This window comes from Pan paniscus, chromosome 12, assembly GCF_029289425.2.
Source record: "Pan paniscus chromosome 12, NHGRI_mPanPan1-v2.0_pri, whole genome shotgun sequence".
NCBI classification, from domain to species: domain Eukaryota; kingdom Metazoa; phylum Chordata; class Mammalia; order Primates; family Hominidae; genus Pan; species Pan paniscus.
The window spans coordinates 88,826,480-88,844,696 of record NC_073261.2 but is presented as its reverse complement, the minus strand read 5'-3'; the positions used below and the strand labels follow the sequence as shown (position 1 = coordinate 88,844,696).

General features: G+C 44.0%; 1 protein-coding gene across 3 annotated transcripts in view; it reads right to left on the bottom strand.

Annotated features, from left to right (window-relative positions):
• Nucleotides 1–3,210: 3,210 nt before the first annotated feature.
• The window catches only part of CDC42EP3 (CDC42 effector protein 3), a 30,585-nt gene continuing 15,578 nt past the window's right edge, over nt 3,211–18,217 (bottom strand). For all 3 annotated transcript variants that reach the window (XM_003817645.8, XM_034952951.4, XM_003817644.8), the window contains exon 2: nt 3,211–8,074. In XM_003817645.8, coding sequence (XP_003817693.1) covers nt 7,075–7,839 — 765 coding nt within the window. In that variant the 5' untranslated portion in view covers nt 7,840–8,074 and the 3' untranslated portion in view covers nt 3,211–7,074. The remainder of the gene's footprint in view (nt 8,075–18,217) is intronic.

The following is an 18,217-nucleotide window of genomic DNA, read 5'->3' as shown; positions in this document are numbered from 1 at the left end:
TGTTTGTCTGTTCTTCCTTCTTGCCATTTATGGTGGAAAATCTTCCAGAGCACCACAGGTGTTTTGTTTCTTGCTTCTAGTCCCATCCAAATTTCATTTTCATGCAATGGGAGTCAGGTTTGGAAGATAATTACCAATTTCCTTTTCCTACTTTTAACAATGCCCCTGCTTACCGTACAAAGTTGTGTCTGAACATTACTGCTTATTCTGAAAAACTCAATATATAATTTTTAATGTCGTTTCAAGCCTTCTGAAGTTTCATCTGTTTCTGGGGCATTGCTAATGGTTTACCTTACAATGCAGAAAGAACTTATAAAGGAGATGTCAGGAGAAAATAATAATCTGCTCAATGCAATCATGTCATTAAGATGCTACTGTTAAGAGTGGGGGATGAGGCAGAGGAAAGACCAGACAGTGACTTAGAAACATGAGCATTTGGCATCGAAGGCATTACTGTCTTGAAGCCTTCTGGCCTGTAGGGTGTATGGAAACATGTCAGTTATGGAGAGTTTTATATTAATCTCCTGTACCATCTAATTTGGTTGATTCAAAATTAGGTGTAATTACAAGTACTCTTCTGGCACTAGGGAGACCGGCCAACAATAACCTTCATTATCTCTTCTGGTGAAGGCCACATTTGCTCTCAGGTAAATCTCTCAGAAAAGCTCATCACTGCCCATTTTTCTTTGGTCCCAGGCAAAATTATGCATTACAGGAACTCACTCTTCATGCTTTTCCTGGTCTCTCTTGCTACCTGGTCCCAGGCCAGTTGCTAGAGACTTGTGCTCCCACAGTGGGCATCTGATAAGTGAGTTCACTTTTCACTGTTGGTGGCTTGCAGATGTTGTTACTCCTGGAATTATTCTAAGGGGACTCCATGCCTAATAGAAAAAGCCTCACCTAAAAAGGAACCCATCTCCAAGGGTAGATTTTTCTAGCCCTGGGGCAGCTGAGTGTAGAAGAAATTGTTTTGAGCAGTACTGTTTTTCTAGGGTCACACAAATTCTGCCTATTTCACTTGTAACAATGCTGCCCATGGGTATAAGGATGACATCCTTTGGAGTTTTAATGCACATTTCCTGGGACTTAAAGATGGGAATTTTCTATGGACACAGTACCTCAAAGGGTTTCTTTGTTGGGATTTTCGAGACCCAAATGTAATGAAAGAATCTTTTCACTACAGATGATCCTTGACTTATGATGGGGGTTACGTCCTGATAAGCCTATTGTAAGTTAAAAAATGTAAGTAGAAAATGTGTTTTCAATTAAGAACCATCCTAAGTCGGGAACCATCTGTACTTTTGTGGGTATTTGGGGTGCAAACGTTGGGGACCATGTGTTATGCTGATAATGACCATCTTGCTGATGTGCCTTGTAGGGTAAGGACTCACCCTGGGAGAGACTGTGAGTTTCCCTGAGGGGTGGACAGTCCACACATCACCTCTGGGAAGAGGCAGGTCCTCGGAAGTCTGGGGCTTCTGCTCCTCTCTGAGCCTCAGTTTTATGAGTCTGGACTTCAAGGAGTCTGAGAGAACTTCCAGGGCTGTTTGTTTCTACTCAATTGAATTGTTTTTCCTACTTTGTAAGCCAGAACTCCTGGCTCTCTTGGGTTCTAATGACCCAGGAGACTCTTCAATGACATTTGGATTCTGCTTCCTGGGGAGCTTTCTTCCTTAATCCTGGGGATACTCAAAGTGTAAGCCAGCCTGGGAAAAGATGGATTGAAAGAAGTTCCAAGGCGGGAGGATCACGAGTTCAGGAGATCAAGACCATCCTGGCTAACAAGGTGAAACCCTGTCTTTACTAAAAATACACAAAAAAAATAGCTGGGCGTGGTGGTGGGCACCTGTAGTCCCAGTTACTAGGGAGGCTGAGGCAGGAGAATGGCGTGAACCTGGGAGGCGGAGCTTGCAGTGAATCGAGATGGCGCCACTGCACTCCAGCCTGGGTGACAGAGCGAGATTCTGTCTCAAAAAAAAAAAAAAAAGTTCCTGGGGCTGGGCACAGTGGCTCACGCCTGTAATCCCAGCACTTTGGGAGGCCAAGGTGAGTGGATCATTTGAGGTCAGGAGTTTGAGACCAGCCTGGCCAACATGGTGAAACTCTACCTCTACTAAATACAAAAATTAGCCAGGCATGGTGGTGAGCACCTGTAGTCCCAGCTACTTGGGAAGCTGAGGTAGGAGAATCGGTTGAAACCAGGAGGTGGAGGTTGCAGTGAGCCGAGATTGCGCTACTGCACTCCAGCTTGGGTGACAGTGAGACTCTGTCTCAAAGAAAAAGTTCCTGGGGATATAGCTGGTGGGACAACTGCCCAGTGTGTTCAGCCCAGGGACTGCAATACCAGCTTGCTTCATCTGGAGTTGTTTCAGGAGACACTTAGCCCCTCTCACTTCCTTCACCTTCCTAAATGACTTTCCCTGAGCACCTCACATCAGCCTCACTATTGAGGTGTCCCTACTCTGGCCTTCAGGTCTCTGAATGGGCACTATAGACTGGGCATGAGCTTTCACAAAATGCTGGCTAATTTTATATAAATATCTATCCTGGGAACCACCTGTTCAGCAGTCTGATTCTAGAATCTTCTTCTACTGGAGTCTTCCCAGGAGTGGATCCCAATCTTGCAGACCTAGAAGCGGGCATTTTTTACTCCAATCCCTGTTTCTGGACTGTTTTGAATAGAAGCACTACTAGGATGTGAGTGTATCCTTTGGTTAGCTCATCATATTCTTTCCCTTCCAAGAATGCCCCCTCTCCCTAAAATGATATCAGCAGACCCTCAAGGTACCTTTTGGGTCCTTCTCTTCCACAAAACTGCCCCAGGTCTCTCCCTCCCCAGAACTCAAAGCTCTTTTTTCCCCCAGTGATCCTTTTGGCAATGAATCACGTGCATATTTTGTGACACACTCCAATAATCACTTCATGGTGAGCATAATACCCACTTCACTGACTCAGCTTTGCTCATTTTGATGTATGGCAGACATCTCTGTCTGCGTGATGAGTCTCTGGAATATTAACTCTATTCTGCACGATGGCTTTGCTTTGGGCAGATGTTTTTATCTATTACCCGTGTCGATCTGTTTTCCATGAGGGAAATTTGGCTGACCTTCAGAGGATGGATTACTGACCTCCCGGGAGCCAATGGAAGTGACATCATTAACGGATTTTTTTTTTTAACAGCAAAAATGGAAGATAATTAAATGCAGCACAGTAGTTGTAAAACAGATTTCATTGTGTTATACATCACTTCATAAAGTAAGCATAGTTCCCATTCTTCCACATGATGCTTTCTGCAGCATTGTACCACAGAATAATGACTCCCTAATAACTCAGCTGAAAAATATTTAGATCTACTTGCTCTAAGAATAAGGTCAACATTAAACATTCTCAGATGAAAAGCTTGCTGGATGAAATACTGCACCATCAGAATAAAGCATGCAATATATTTACAGTCAGATGAAACAAGTGTGTCCATAAATCAACCAAAAGACCATCTCCTCCTTTAGGAAATACATGTATTGCTTAGCCAGTACCAATAAGTTAACGTCGTGTGAATAATTTTGGGTATTCTGGCCTTCCTGAATCTCATACAGCCAAACCAACCAGAAGGCTTCCCCTCTGGGTTGATGGTGGCTTATCATTTGGCATCTGGAAACTTCTCTTATTTTGCTGGATATGGCTGTCTAGTGGGTGGCTTACTGACTTGCCTAAGGAAAAATAATCATTCAGATTAATCTGGGAGGCTAATTCTAAAATCGGATTTTATGAGAATTGCTAGATTTGGGGCTAGGTTAACCTCATTTCCAAAAGAAAAACTCTTACTGGAGAGAAACCATCATGTTGGCTCATTCTATTGTGTTTATATATTTCACAGTAAAATGATTCAGTCTTGCCAGGTTCCATATTAGAAGGAGGATTAGAACTACATCACTCGATATTTTCTTTTGTCTGTTCTAAAATATTTATCAAGTTAATTTATGGACTTAGGGATTTTTTCCATTCCAGGACTTCATTTGCGGGGAGCCTTCAGAAAAAACAGGTCACTTGCAGTAATATAGAAGGACTAAACTGTGATTCTGGAGACCCGGGTTTCTCTTTGCTGTTCAACCAGTGTAGTCTTTTGTGTGTGCTGTTAACAGTGATTTCTGGCTCAGTGAAATGTGATAATGACTTCATATTTGTGAAGAGCTAAGTATCCTGATATTTTGATCTTTTCAAGCAGATAATTTCAGGCAGAAATAATATAGCTTGTCTTTTGTTAGGTCTCACTAGGGGAAAAAAATCACTCACAAGAGCCTTGCCTACCTCAACAAGAAGTGTCTCTACTTATACAAATGGCATGGTTTCTTTTCTGGTTATTGGGTCACAGGTGGCTCGCCATTTGCTTTGAGTTTGCAAATAAAGTACATCTTGGGTTTCCTTATCTTTAAACAAGTAAAGATAAATTAGGTTAAAGTGGGAGAAGGTTCACAGGATGAGAACATCAATTCAGCTCACAGCAGGTATGGGTCTAAAGTGCCTCTCTGCAGGAAAGAAAGCCACCACCAGCAGTCCACCTGCTCTCAGGGGAAGGGACCAGGCATTGGAAAGGCTGCCTCGGGAGAAGTGACTCAACAAAATCATAAGCCGGATGTAGCTTTGTTTCCTCTTTCTAATAGGGGCATATTTATTGCCATCTCAATTATACCTAATTCAATTAATGGAAGAAAATGTACATGAAAGAACTCCCAGAAACTAAAATGGCTAACTGTAGGCAGGATGTGTGATTAATATTTAGAATCTATCAAACCCAGTACTGGCAGGGCTGTTCTCTCCCCAGTACTTACCAGAGAGGGAGTAGAGCTAATGCACAGCCATACTCCTCCCCTTTTCATGAAATAGTTTCATCTTTACCTTGAGGTCACGCTACAGATGAAGAGTAAAATGAAAGACTGAATATGATCAATACTAATTAAAATGGGGGGGAGGTATTGAAAAGAGTCTAAAATTGGCTACAAATAATGAGATACATTGGACTGTTCGTCATTAACAAGATTTAGAATAGGCTGGGAAATTTCTATTTGGAACTGTGAACTGTGACGGGTGTGGTCCAACAGAAAAAACACTGGAGAGTCATGGATAACGAAATACAACTGAGAAGTTGAGGAAAGCACGCAATGCCCTAGGGCAAGCTTGTCCAACCTGTGGCCCGCATGAAGTCCAACACAAATTTTTAAACTTTCTTAAAACAGTCTGAGATTTTTTTTTTGTTGCAATTTTCTATTTTTATTTTTTTAAGCTCATCAACTATGGTTAGTGTTAGTGTATTTTACATGTAGCCCAAGAAAATTCTTCCAATGCGGTCCAGGGAAGCTAAAATATTGGACACCCCTGCCTAGGGGAACTTGCTTCGTCTACTTGGTTAGTTGTCCTAATTGCATTTTACCTGCAGTCCAAAGGTTATTTTAGATGACAGAATTGCAAGAACCCCAAACCCAAAGAAAGAATCGTTGAAGTGGTTGGGAGAGGAGGTCATTTCTGAGATACATTTCCAGGAGAAACACAAGTTTGTGAGAAGGAGCTGGTAGTTAGTTACTGTGTGCAAGTGTTTTTCTTTGATGGGGAAGGAGTAGTTGGCAAAGGGATAGGAATCTGTGTGTACATTTCCTACTCCTGTTTCCTTAACCACCATCCTCAGGGCATCTCTGGCACCCTGGGGTCGGGTAAGTGCTCTCTACTCCCCTCGTTTTAGCTGCCTTTATCTTGTCTATATGGCACTTCCTGCGTGAAAAGACATTTGCCTTACAGGGATGAAACTGGACTTGCAAGAGTTTGCTGTAGAAGGTGTTCAAGTCAGGCAGATGCTCAGAAATGACCACTGAGAGGGTGGCATCAGTGCTGACTTAAAAAATCTGACCTCACATGTTCATTTTTCCTAAAGTAGAGAGGCTCAGTTTCTAGCCTCTCAAACCATAAGGAAGTAATCAAAATGAGAGTAGATGGAAATCATCTCTTACCTTAAGGGCTCATGTACATTTCAGAGAAGCAATTTCTCTAGCTATACTTATTCTCTTATGGTCTTGTTTATTACTATAAACAAGCAAGTTCACTTTATCATTTACTTTTTATTGTGTTGTTTGAAGTACCTATGTAATGCAAGTATGTACTGTACTAAAATACCTATATTTCCAAATAACATATGTGGTGTAGCCCACAGTCTCTGCAGAAGCATCATGAGTAACCTGTGCCTTTACACTTTACAATCCGTTATTGGTTGCTATTAAAAGTATGATAACAGATGAAGAAAAAAAAAAACTAAGTATGAATACACTTTTCCAAACACACACATACACAGCTTACAATGGAATCCCAATGGAAATAAGTGACAACATCTGATGTAGAATCTATAAAATGTAGACTCTGCAATAAAAAGCCAAAGGCACGTAAAAATATATTTTAACTTTAAAAATAACTTAGTTACAGTAATACTTTGCCTGTGTCTTACCAACATGTAGCTGACAGTCAAAATTTTGCAATATAGATATAATATATAGGGATATATAAGAACTACAAGAAAATCCCCAAAACCCATAAAGTTCAAATGTGAAAACAGAAAAGTTTTAACACTGGAGAATTCGCTATGGTGAGCCCAAGCAATATATAGAAAAGAGTCTACAAAAAGGCTTAGGTGTTAAATAAATTTTGACTTCCTCTTGCTCAGAAAATGTCGGAGTGCTATAAAGTTCCGTGAAGTTCCTTAATGTGACTCGCTCAGCCCTTCATAGCTAGTGCCAATCCTGGCCAAGCCAGATTTCTTGTGTGTCTGCAAACACTATGTGAGCCGAACATCACCAATGCCTCCTGAAAATGGGCTCTGACTCACTTCCTCTTTTTGCCAAGATAGGTTTTGCTTTGTTGTTTTTTTCTAAATTGTTTTTGCAAACAGGGCATGACAGGTAAAAAAATACTTTGTAAGAATATTATTTTAGAAAACCCAACACAAAACTGCAAATACAGCTCCGGAAGCCCTTCTCTTCAACTGTGGTTAGTTTGTTTTTGTACCTTTTACCCCAAAGGAAAGAAGTTGGCATCTTGTTACTTATTTTTATCCATTACATTCAGCACCTCATCCAAAAGTGAGGGCCCAAGATCAAGCTGCAGGGAGAGGAGGGAACCTGTAAGGTCAGAGAGGGACTCCTCTGACTTAGTCTTTCCCTTGATGAGCTCGCATGGGGTGGGATGGTCAAACATGTCCTCGGCTGGCCAGTCGGGGTACTGTTCGGACAGGCTGGAGGAGTGGCTGTCTCTGCCTTGGCTGGACTGAGATGCAGAACCGCTGGAGCCCCACGAGGTGTCTCCCTGGTGGACTGTCCCGTTCTCCAACAGACTGCTTTTCTCCTGAGCTTTTTCCTCCATGACGGGCTCGCAGCTAAGCCTGGGCAGCTTTGCTGGCCCGAAGGACTCCTGTTTGGAATTAAATGTCACTGGTGACAATAAGGGCAACATGAGAGCTTGGGATCCTCCAATGGTCGGGAGGGAGATGGCATTTTTGAGCACCGGGGAGGGCGTTTCTGTGAACACAGAGTCTGAGGTGCTGTTGGCCCGGAAGAACTCATTATGTCCAGGGAACTGGCCCAGGTGTGCTTTCTCCTGGTTTCCAGGTAAAAGCTCGTAGTTCCCTTGAAGAAAGGAAATATCTCCAAAGACATCGTGCTGGCCCTCTTTGCCAATGTGGATGGTGTGGCGAAAGTCTCCAAGCGGGGGACTGATCATATCAGGAGACAGAATGTCCCTCAGTTTAAATTTCTTTCCTTTCTTGTTATTGGCTGCTTTCAGGTAAATTGGGGTCTTGGCTGGCATTTTGGAATTTGAGAATGTCTATTTTGCAAGCGGGAAAAAGGGCCACTTTCTTCACAGATGGTATATGTTTCTGAATCCTTTTTGATAGGAACTGTCACATCATTTTTCTCAAGTGGCTTCAGAAGTGGCTTCGAAATGAGATGAGGTCAAAGAGAACCTTCCTGAGGTTACGGCCAAGTGAGGCTTCCTAGAGAGCCAGTTACATCATCCAGTCTTGACCACAACCAGGACAAACCTGCAGAAGAAACCAAAGCAGGTTATAAGCTAAAGACCCTTCTGGGTGCCCTAGGGCCTCCCTTTTCACAAGAGCCTGTAAATAATGGCAGGGCCAGTTTCAACTAATGCTGAACTTATTGTTTCCCTCCAGTAAGTGGATAAAAATTTTCATCTTAGAGAAAACAGGAAAGAGAAAGACCTAAAAACCCCATATCTATGACACCAGTACTTTTTAGACATAGCCATGGACACATCTTCTGGACATGTCTATGGTTTTAGTCATTTTCCTCTAAGAATTGCTGTAAGCATAGGATCAGTGATTTCAGCTCCTTAAATACAACTGGATTTGTTTGTTTTAAAATACATTTTCCTTTTGCTTTGATGTGCATACTAGCAACACTAATATTTCATTGTTGAGTTCCATATGTACATAAGTTAATGCAATAAAATGAACAGTCCTAAAGGAAAGGTGCTGGAATTATTTAATAAGTGACAATAACTATTATATGCTACTGTCCTACAAAATGTTAGTGGAATACATTCTTACAGATAAGAAAACGGAGATTCAGGATAAGCCCTTCTCCCAGAAAGTTACCTTTTCTCAATAACATATAGCCAATAAATAAGAGAGCCAGAGTTGGAATCAGGTTGTGGCAAAGTATTGGGCTGTCGAGGATGTCAGGATTTGAAGTCATTCTGAGATGGGAGGAAATGAACAAAACTACTTCACTTCAAAGAGAAAACATTGTGAATCTCTATTACAGGCTGGGCCTTCACTTGGGAACACTTCTGAAACATTACTGATAAGGCTATATCCTCCCAGCAGTAGGCAGAATTTGAAGGGAGCCCCCATGATCTGCCTCCTGGTGTTAATGCCTTTGTGAATAGAACCTGTGACTGGCTTCTAACCAAGGGAATATGGCAAAGGCAATAGGTCCCTGATTAGGTTACATTATAGGAGATTTCATCTGAGCTGACAAGGGAGAAGACTCCCTGACTCCCTTTGCTGGCTGTGGAGAGGTGAGCAGTTACACTGTGCAAGGGCCTATGGAAATGAAATCTGCCAACAATGTTGGGGAGCTTGGAAGTAAGTAGATCTTTTCCCCAGTTGAGCCTCTGATGAGACCACCACCCTGACCCACACTGAATCATAACTCAGGGAGATGCTGGAACTCAGCCCTGCCCAGATTCCTGACCCACAGAACCTGTGAAATGGTAAATGTTGTAAGCCCTCAAGTTTGTGGTCGTTTGTTACCAGTGTAGAAAGCAACATATCCTCCCTGCACATACTATATGATAAGATTAAGAGGGATGAGCTACAAGAAGGCATTGGGGTTGTAATGTCCTCTTTTGCCAATGAGATGCTCTTATCTTTTGAAAATAATCCTCCACCTCTGATGCTGACACAGAGAAGCTAAACCCTTTCCCACTGCAGGAACTTCCCAAATGGCTCTGCCATGACCTCTTCCCTCAGGTGCTCCTCCCACTGGCTGCAGAGCCTGCAAATAAATACTCCAAGGGCTGGGTGGGTTAGCTGGTGTTTTGAAGGGAGCCACATTTGCTTGTAGCAGCTGGCGGCTGTCTGCATCTGCCCCATATTTCTTTCCTTTCAGCAAGAGTTTTAAATTCATTTACCAGTGGCAGGTGACAAGAACTGTGCTCCACCACCCACTGGCTCAGTAACAGCTAACTCAATTTGGGAAGCAGCTAGTTCAGCGTGTCAGCATGCTGGCCAGCAACCCAGGCCGGAGAAGGCTGGGAACAATGCACTGGAGAGAGCCAGCCCCACTCTGGCTTTGGGTATGGGGAGGACACAGAGAAAGTATGAGGAGGTTTGCATTCATGCAGAGTGGGCTGACCATGGGGCTGCCAGCAATGACATGATCGTGGGTCCTGACACTCGTTCTCATAGTTTTAGCTCTAATTTGGGTCTTGTTGTGGTAACAAAAGTTGAAGCCCATGTTCTTCCTGTTAAAACATCAGAATTTCCTTCCTGTATGAGTGTACAATGCCTAGTCCTGGCCTAGGGCCCCTTGCTGTTCAGAGGTGGCCTCCCTGCCCTTTGGGCACAGTGTGGCTGACTGCCTGCGGGAGCAGCTGGGTGGCCTGAGGAACAGCTGCCCACAGGAGTGGTGTCCTCAGCACACATGGCCAGGAAGGCAGCTGCCATGGAAAGATACAGTGTGTCCATCACAACTCAAGGGCATGCCAGGGCTGCCTGGGGTCAGCTGATGGAGGCAGGGTTATGCAAGGCCAGGTCCCAGGGCAGGGTGTTCCAATTATTTAAAAAAAAAAAAAAAATCGATCACTTAAGGCTTGGAGTTTGAGGTCAGCCTGGGCAACATAGCAAGACCCTGTCTCTATGAAAAAAAAATTAGCTGGGCATGGGGGCACCCGCAGGTAGTCCCAGCTACTCAGGAGGCTGAAGCAGGAGGACTGACTGAATCCAGGAGTTTGAAACCAGCCTGGGCAACATAATGGGACCTCATCTCTACAAAAACTTTCTTAAAAAATTAGCTGAGAATGGTAGCACACACGTGTAGTCTTAGCTACTTGGGAGGCTGAGGTGGGAGGACTGGTTGAGCCCAGGAATTCAAGGCTGTGGAGAGCTATGATTGTACCACTGCACTACAGCCTAGCAAGGCCTTGTCTCAAAAAAAAAAAAAAAAAAAAAAAAAAAAAAAAAAAAAAAAATCCCATGAAAATGTAGCCAGAGAGCAGTTCCCTGCCACTCTGACTGGATCATTCACATACACCCTTGAATTAAACAAGGATTTGGGACAGTGAGGAGGAAGAGCAAAGGGGGAGAAAGTGCCTGCTGCTGAGGGTGCAGGGGAGGGAGGGCCCAGTCCGTAAGCTGGTGGGGGCTGGGCACCCACCAGGGAGGAAGATGCTGGTCAAGCCCCAGCCTTTGGTCAGTCCTTGCCCAGCCACAGGCACCAGCACCAGGGGCCTCCAACCAGAGGCTCACTCGTCCTGCTTGAAGTTGGGCTTCATGTCGGTGGCATGGAGGCAAAGGTTGGAGGGAAGCAGCAAAAAAAAAGGCAAGAAAAGGGTTGGTGGGGAGGCTACCTAAGCTGTAGTGAGATTCTGGTGAGTAGGAGATACTAGAGAAGATACCTTCAGAGGCATTTTGCTTTCTTTCTACAAATATTTACATCATATTTACTGCATGATGGGGCATAGGCTTCTAGGACTATAGAAAAAAATAATTTGAATTGAATCTGAATTGCCAATCCTAACAGCTCCCAAATACCCTGAAAGTTAAAGAATTTTGGGCAAAATGTCAGTTTTACAACTCTAGATAAATTGACGTTTGTGCTGCTGGGAAAGTATCTGGCAGCTCTGATCTAGTCCTTCTATTGCATCTGTTCTCTTTCCTCCCCAGCTCAGGGCCAACCATGATTGATCCCAGGAGAGTCAATCCAACGCTGATAATCCAATGCCCATAATTTCTCGAACTGACCACTTCCTCCTCTCCTTTCTGAACATTCTGGGCTAAGTCCATGCAGCTTGATCAGTTTCCCCTTCTGCTTCCTGGGCTCACTGCTCTTTCAAAATCTTTGCCAATTACTTACTTAGGCAGAAACCTAATGGGATAGTTTCTTCCCTAGCAAGAAGTAGCTGCTCCTGGAGACGGTATGAGCATCTCCTGGGTACCAGCAGCACTTGCTACAAGTCAATATTTGTTGAGGGCTTCTCTATGTACCGAGCATTGTTCCAACCCTTGACATGGACTAGCTGAGGAAGCCATGGGGCTGTTACTGTGACTATTCTCATTTTATAAATGGATCACTACTGACGAACTGATATCCAGCCACTCTGCCAAGGCTGCATGGCTACCAAGCACGAAGCCACATGGCTGGGCTCTGAGCTTTGAGGTCTTGACATGATATTTAATGAGCACCCTCCCTGGGAATTCTGTCTGCTCCCTAATTATGAAAGGGGTGCATTCCAAAGCCTGTTTAAAACACAAATGTGTGGCAATGTGCTGGGCTGATGAGGATGGGAAACAGGCCCTGCATAGACTGACAGTTGAAGTACGAACAGGTCCAAACTCAGTAGAGGCAGTGGGGCAATATCTATCAAAACTGCAAATCATATGCCCTCTGACCTCAGATTGCACTTACAGGGATTTACCCAACTCACATAGAAATAACAAGGCTGTTCAAACCAGCACAGTTTATAACAGTCAAGAGTTGGAAACAACCTAATTGTCCACCTATGGAGGACTGGTTCAATTAAGCGTATCCTTACACATGAATACTACTCAGATCTAACAAAGAAGTGCTTAATATGCTCATCCGAGAAGAGCCCAAAGATGTACATCATCAAAGGAAAAAAAAGAGGTGCAAATGCGTGTATTCATATTTGTACTGGCTTATCTATAGAGTATTTCTGGAAACACACAAGTAATAATAGTGACTGTCCACAGAGAGAGGAAGGAGATGGAAAGGGAAGTAGATGGAAGGGGAACAGGGTGGCAAAGAAATTTCCCTATCCTTTTATGATTTTGGATTTTCAAATCATGTTAATGAACTGGCTATTTTTTTTTTTAAATCACAAATATATAAATGTGTATGCAGGGCTCAGATTAGGCTTTCCTGGAGAGCCAATTTTATACATGGCTGTTAGGTCCTGAAAAGCCTACTATGAGTTACTAATCATAACACAAACATCAGGAAAATGTGTCTAAAAGCAGCATCTGCAATGACAGTGTGTGGGTATATGAAGACTTCACAAAAGGCCTGAGCCACATCTCCCCTGACCCTGGCTATGGGACAGATCACTTTTTGCTTCTGCGATCAGGCCTTCACCAAAGAGGCAGCATGGATCTCTACTTTATAAAAGGGAAGAGATCTCAGAAGAGAAACATTTGTAGTCGGAAAGGAAAGTGAGAAAATTCAACAGGTGGGAGAGGATGCAGGAGGAGCTGCCGGCCAGGGCATGAGCGAGGAGGGAAGTGCAGGCAGGTGGAATCGCCTGGGCCCGTGAGGACAGCTCCTTGTGCAAGGGTGACTAGTGACACACACACATAACCTTTGATGATGGAATGGGCCTATATGCCATGACTTGAAATCCCATCCCTCCTCATCATTTTAAGAAGACACCTGGGGCCGGGCACGGTGGCTCAAGCCTGTAATCCCAGCACTTTGGGAGGCCGAGGCGGGCAGATCACAAGATCAGGAGATAAAGACCATCCTGGCTAACACGGTGAAACCCCGTCTCTACTAAAAATACAAAAAATTAGCTGGGCCTGGTGGCGGGCGCCTGTAGTCCCAGCTACTCGGGAGGCTGAGGCAGGAGAATGGCGTGAACCCGGGAGGCGGAGCTTGCAGTGGGCCAAGATCGCGCCACTGCACTCCAGCCTGGGCGACAGAGCGAGACTCCCTCTCAAAAAAAAAAAGAAAAGAAAATAGAAGACAACTGGGTTCCAGGAGACCGCTGGTGGATGACCAACACATCAGAACAGTCAGCATGAGTCAGGGGAACCCCAGGGCTTTGCGTTCTGCCCAGAAGGAAGAAGGATCTGCTTGGAGGAAGGGATGCTGGGAAAAGAGAAAAGGAGGAGCTAAACAGGAAAAGCTTACAGGCCGGAAGCGAATTACTAGACTACAACTAGGGAGCGGGCCCTCCTGGGTGTTCCACAACCCAGATGAGAGAATTTTAGCTTTCTGTCTCAGTCAAAACTCTTAACACCAGCATTAACCTGTGGGCACTGAGCCATCCGAGGGTGCTGAGCACATTCACTTGTGTCTGTCCTTTCCTCATCTTGAACCCCTTTCCTGCAACCAAGGGTCAAGTCATGTGGTCACCCAGGCTGGAGTGCAGTGGCATGATCACAGCTCACTGCAGCATCGAACCCCTGGGCTCAAGCCATCCTCCTGCCCCAGCATCCTGAGTAGCTGAGACTACAGGTGCACAACACCATTCCCAGCTAATTAAAAACAATTTTTTTTTTAGAACAAGGGGTCTTGCCATGTTGCCCAGGCTGGTCTTGAACTCCTGGCCTCAAGTGATCCTCCTGCCTCAGCTTCCCGAGCAGCTAGGCTTACAGATGAGCCTCACCATGCCTGGCTCTCTAGTTTTCTTGCATTTCTCTACTCCCACTATCTTACCTAAATCTTAAAAGACAGACAAAGGTTCTTATAGTTAGCCCTTTCTCAAAAACCTTGACCCTGAAATTTGAACTTTCCACAATTATTCCTGGTTTCTTTCTAGTTCCACAAACTTTCTCCTAGTTCTTGGATCATGGTTTGTTCCTCTTTCCCTTCGTAGATAACACTGGAGATAACATTCATCTCAGAAGTTAGATTCCTTTAAAAACAAATGCTCTAGTTCCTGGGGCACTAGAGAGAGAAGATTTGCCAACAAAAGGGTCCAGCTTGCCAGTCAGTCATGTGGCAGGTCAGAGAGAACACATGTGGCAGGCAGACAGGTGGGCACAGTGCTGCTGAGAACGGACATGCTCCCTTACAGGTTGTGTGAGAAATCCAAGAGTTTCAATACACAAAAGGACCAGAGAGGAAGCTACGGCCATGGTTTTTGTAAGGAAGGAAGAGAGCCAGGTTGCACTAGGCTAGACAATTCTAGTTTCTTGTGACTGACTGAAGCGTAAATGACAGTGATAATAATAGAAATAATCACAGCAGTAATAAATAATTTGGTTAAGAAAAAAACTGAAGCGGTGCTTTGCTTCATTTCTTACCATCTTTTTGGCAAACAGAATGATGCTGAAAATATCAAAACAGGGCAGCAGCCAGGAGGAAGGGAAAATCAAGGGGTTTTAAAAAATGACAGACAGAAAAATCAGCTCCTAAGTTACTTAGAGTTGATGCACTGGCAACTTACAGGACTCTGAAAAGAACCAAGGAGTTGGGATATTTTTAAAATTCCATTTATTTTAAAGGAATGTTTGGTTTGCCTATTAATTGTTTTTAGATTAATTCTTAGTGGAGAGAAAAAGTAAAAAAAAAAAATTTGCATCCTGCAAAACAGGTTGCAGTGTTAATTTAAAACACACATGTATAAAAATGGGCAGGTGGGTTGAGGGGTGCTACTGCCCCCAGGGACCTGCAGCTCTGTTCTTTTCTCCTCCTTGCAGGAACTGAGCCTGCATCTGACTTCCCCTTTCTGGCTCAGTTGTCACATCCTTCAAGGACATTCCAGCTTCTCATCACTTTTCGCTTTGCCTCAGCACAGTCGCACGATGCGGCCAGTCACGGCACCACTGCACTACTGCACCATCTGAGTCCCATGCCAGAGTATCCAGCGACTCCTCCTGCATGTTGGAACCAACAGTCCTAGGGGAGGATGATGACTCGGCCAAGTACCCTCCGCCGCCTCCCTACCCCCAACCATCTGTGTCTGTGGGCTATGTCTCTCTGCTGCCAACCAGAAGATAATAATTCCACTGTGCCAAGCACCCAGAACATGATCCTGGGCTCCACATTTAGAAGGGATAAAGGCTACCTGGAACATGTCCCCGCATGTTCAGAGGGAGGCAAATGGGAGGAAGTGAAGGAGCTCGGTCAGGACATGTGAGAAGAGGCTGAAGGAATAGAGCAGCTTAAAGAGAACTCATAGAAAGAGAAAACTAATCTTAAGGGATCTGAAGGATTCATTTAATTGTAATAAAAAGGAATTAACTTGTTCTGGGAGGCCCTAGAGCTACCAAGCAGAAACTACAAGGAAAGATTTTGGCTCCTCCAAGTAACAACTCAGGTTTCTCAAAAGATGGAATGGGCTGGGGTGGGGAGGGGACAGCAAGTATGGCCATGGGATGAAGCTCTCACAGAGGGGAGGGCGGTTACCCTGCGCCTCCCTGACAGTGCGTGAAGGGAGGTGTTCACGTTCCCATTTATTCTGAGTTTCCTGTATGGGAACACGATCACTGCCAATTTCCTTATAGTCCCATGTCACTTTCCCGTAGAAAAACGCACACAGACTTTCCCTTGAAGAAGCTTTCTCTTTGAACACGGCAGTCTTCTTACTAATATAGAAATGACCAGCCAATCTTTGGGATCAGAAACACTAAAATATTACTACAATGTGGGCGCTCATGTCAATCCTTTTACAAACCTCTGTAGGAGTGCTTCTCTGAATAATTTTAAAATTGAAGGGGAAAAAAAACCCCATAGTGTTAGATTTTCATTTAAGTTCAATGCTGAATTTCTAAGGCGGAAATCAGTGTAACCAGAAGCACCCAGTAACCCGAAGGGGATGCTTTTCATATTTTCAGTCTGTTTAACTCCACCCATTTGAGAAGATAAGAAGATGCCTTTTCTATTTTTAGATTCTTACCCTCTCCCCATATCATCTAAACTGAGGACATAGCTCTAAGCTTCAAGACTATGAAACTCTATTAGCTGGCTCCCCAGCTGCTGAGCTCTGTTATGCAAATGAACTTAGCCAGAATGAGCAGACGGTATTTTAAAGACCCATTCAAAGTCTGATACATCTCACCTTCCATTATTTTAAAGGACTTTCATTTGTGATTCAGCTACAGCTTGAATTTATTGTTCTTTTACAACCCTGATTATATACAGACCCACAAATACCATATGTGAGACTCAGTGCTAATTTGTGTACACGTCTCATTTTTATGGGATCTAATTTGAAAGATCTCTTAGAAGCAAAATTGGAAGACAGAAGGTCCACCTCACATAGCACCAAGTCTGCACTTTTGAACAGAGGCCATTAGGGCCTTTTTTCCTATAAAAATGAGTTACTGGGGAAGACTCAATGTGGACACAGATCTCTGGCAGTTACAACAAGGCAGGAGGAGGGCAAGTCCTCTCATGCCTGGTTCATTTATCAGGACGTGTTGTACATGGCACCAGGGCTGGTCAGAAGCACCCAGGCAGGCACTCTAGTTTCATGGATGTGAATCTCTGATAAGGCCATTGCTGTGAACTGCTCACGTGTTTCCACAACTAATGGATCTGACTTGGTCTGTGATGCTGCAAGGACAATATCAATACAGGAAGAGAACTTGACTCTGAAGTTTTCAGCAGTATTCAGCCAGGATAGTCATTCTAATCTCTGCTCAAAAGCAAGGAACTTGCTCTCAGTTGCTCACAAAATATTAATATTTAAGTCAGCAATTATTCTATGCAGTACTCCAGTTCTGGTAATGGTAATTTCAAATGATCCCAAATAATAAGCTGACACTGTCCAGAAATTCAGATTATGGTCATTTAACCCATACTACCTTGGAGGGCAAAGTTCCTAGCCATTTCCCTTTAGGCCACATTCTCAAGTTCTCTGATGGGTTAAAGGGACAAATACAGGACTTCCATGCTATTCTGCCACCCTGCTAGGGCTGTCTACAATAATCCATGTTCCTTGGATGGGCTGAAACATGGCTTTTCTGTATGATACCAGCACTGGCTATATGTGGAATCTGGTAGTCGTCATTCTACTCTCAATCTACTTCCACTGCCAACATCCTTGCGTTATTTGTATATGTGTTAGTACAAATATATTTGTTGAATGATTTCCCTCTAACTAGGCTAAAAGCTCTTCTGTGGGCATGAGCTTATTCATCTTTTGCCTCCCACAACACATGGCCCACAGTGAACTTCAAATTCACAAGTGTTAAATCCATAACCCCTGCCAGACTTTCCATCATGAGAGCCAGGTTGACTTGCTCCCAGGGGCCAAACCCTAGAGCAAGTCTACAGAGGCTCTCTGGAAAGTGACAAATCTGAAATACTTTGTTCTCTAAATAATTTACACCTGTGAAGAGTACTAGCTAGCATGAGTGCTTTCTGTGGGCCAGGCAGGCATGTAATGCTCAGAGCATACCTCTTAGGAAGCAGTCTTAGATGAAGCCTGTGTCTCCAGTCAATCACCCAAAATGTGGAGGAGCTAGGATTGCAGCCATAGCTGCATTCTGTAGCCACTGCCGATTTGATAACTCAAGGACTGCCAACCTGAAGACTATGTATCTTGAAGTCTGACAGCACCAAGAGGAAATGACACACCAAGAGCGCAACACTGATGAGAGGTGGAGATGCTAACCTGACCTTGTCAGAAGCCAAAAATGAGAAGAAGGGTCCTAGACACTGGTCCCTCCATCTCTAACTCACTAGGACTTTTCAGTATTTTTGCTATTGTCAAAAAGAATCTCAAAAGGGATTTGACTTTGTGGTAAACG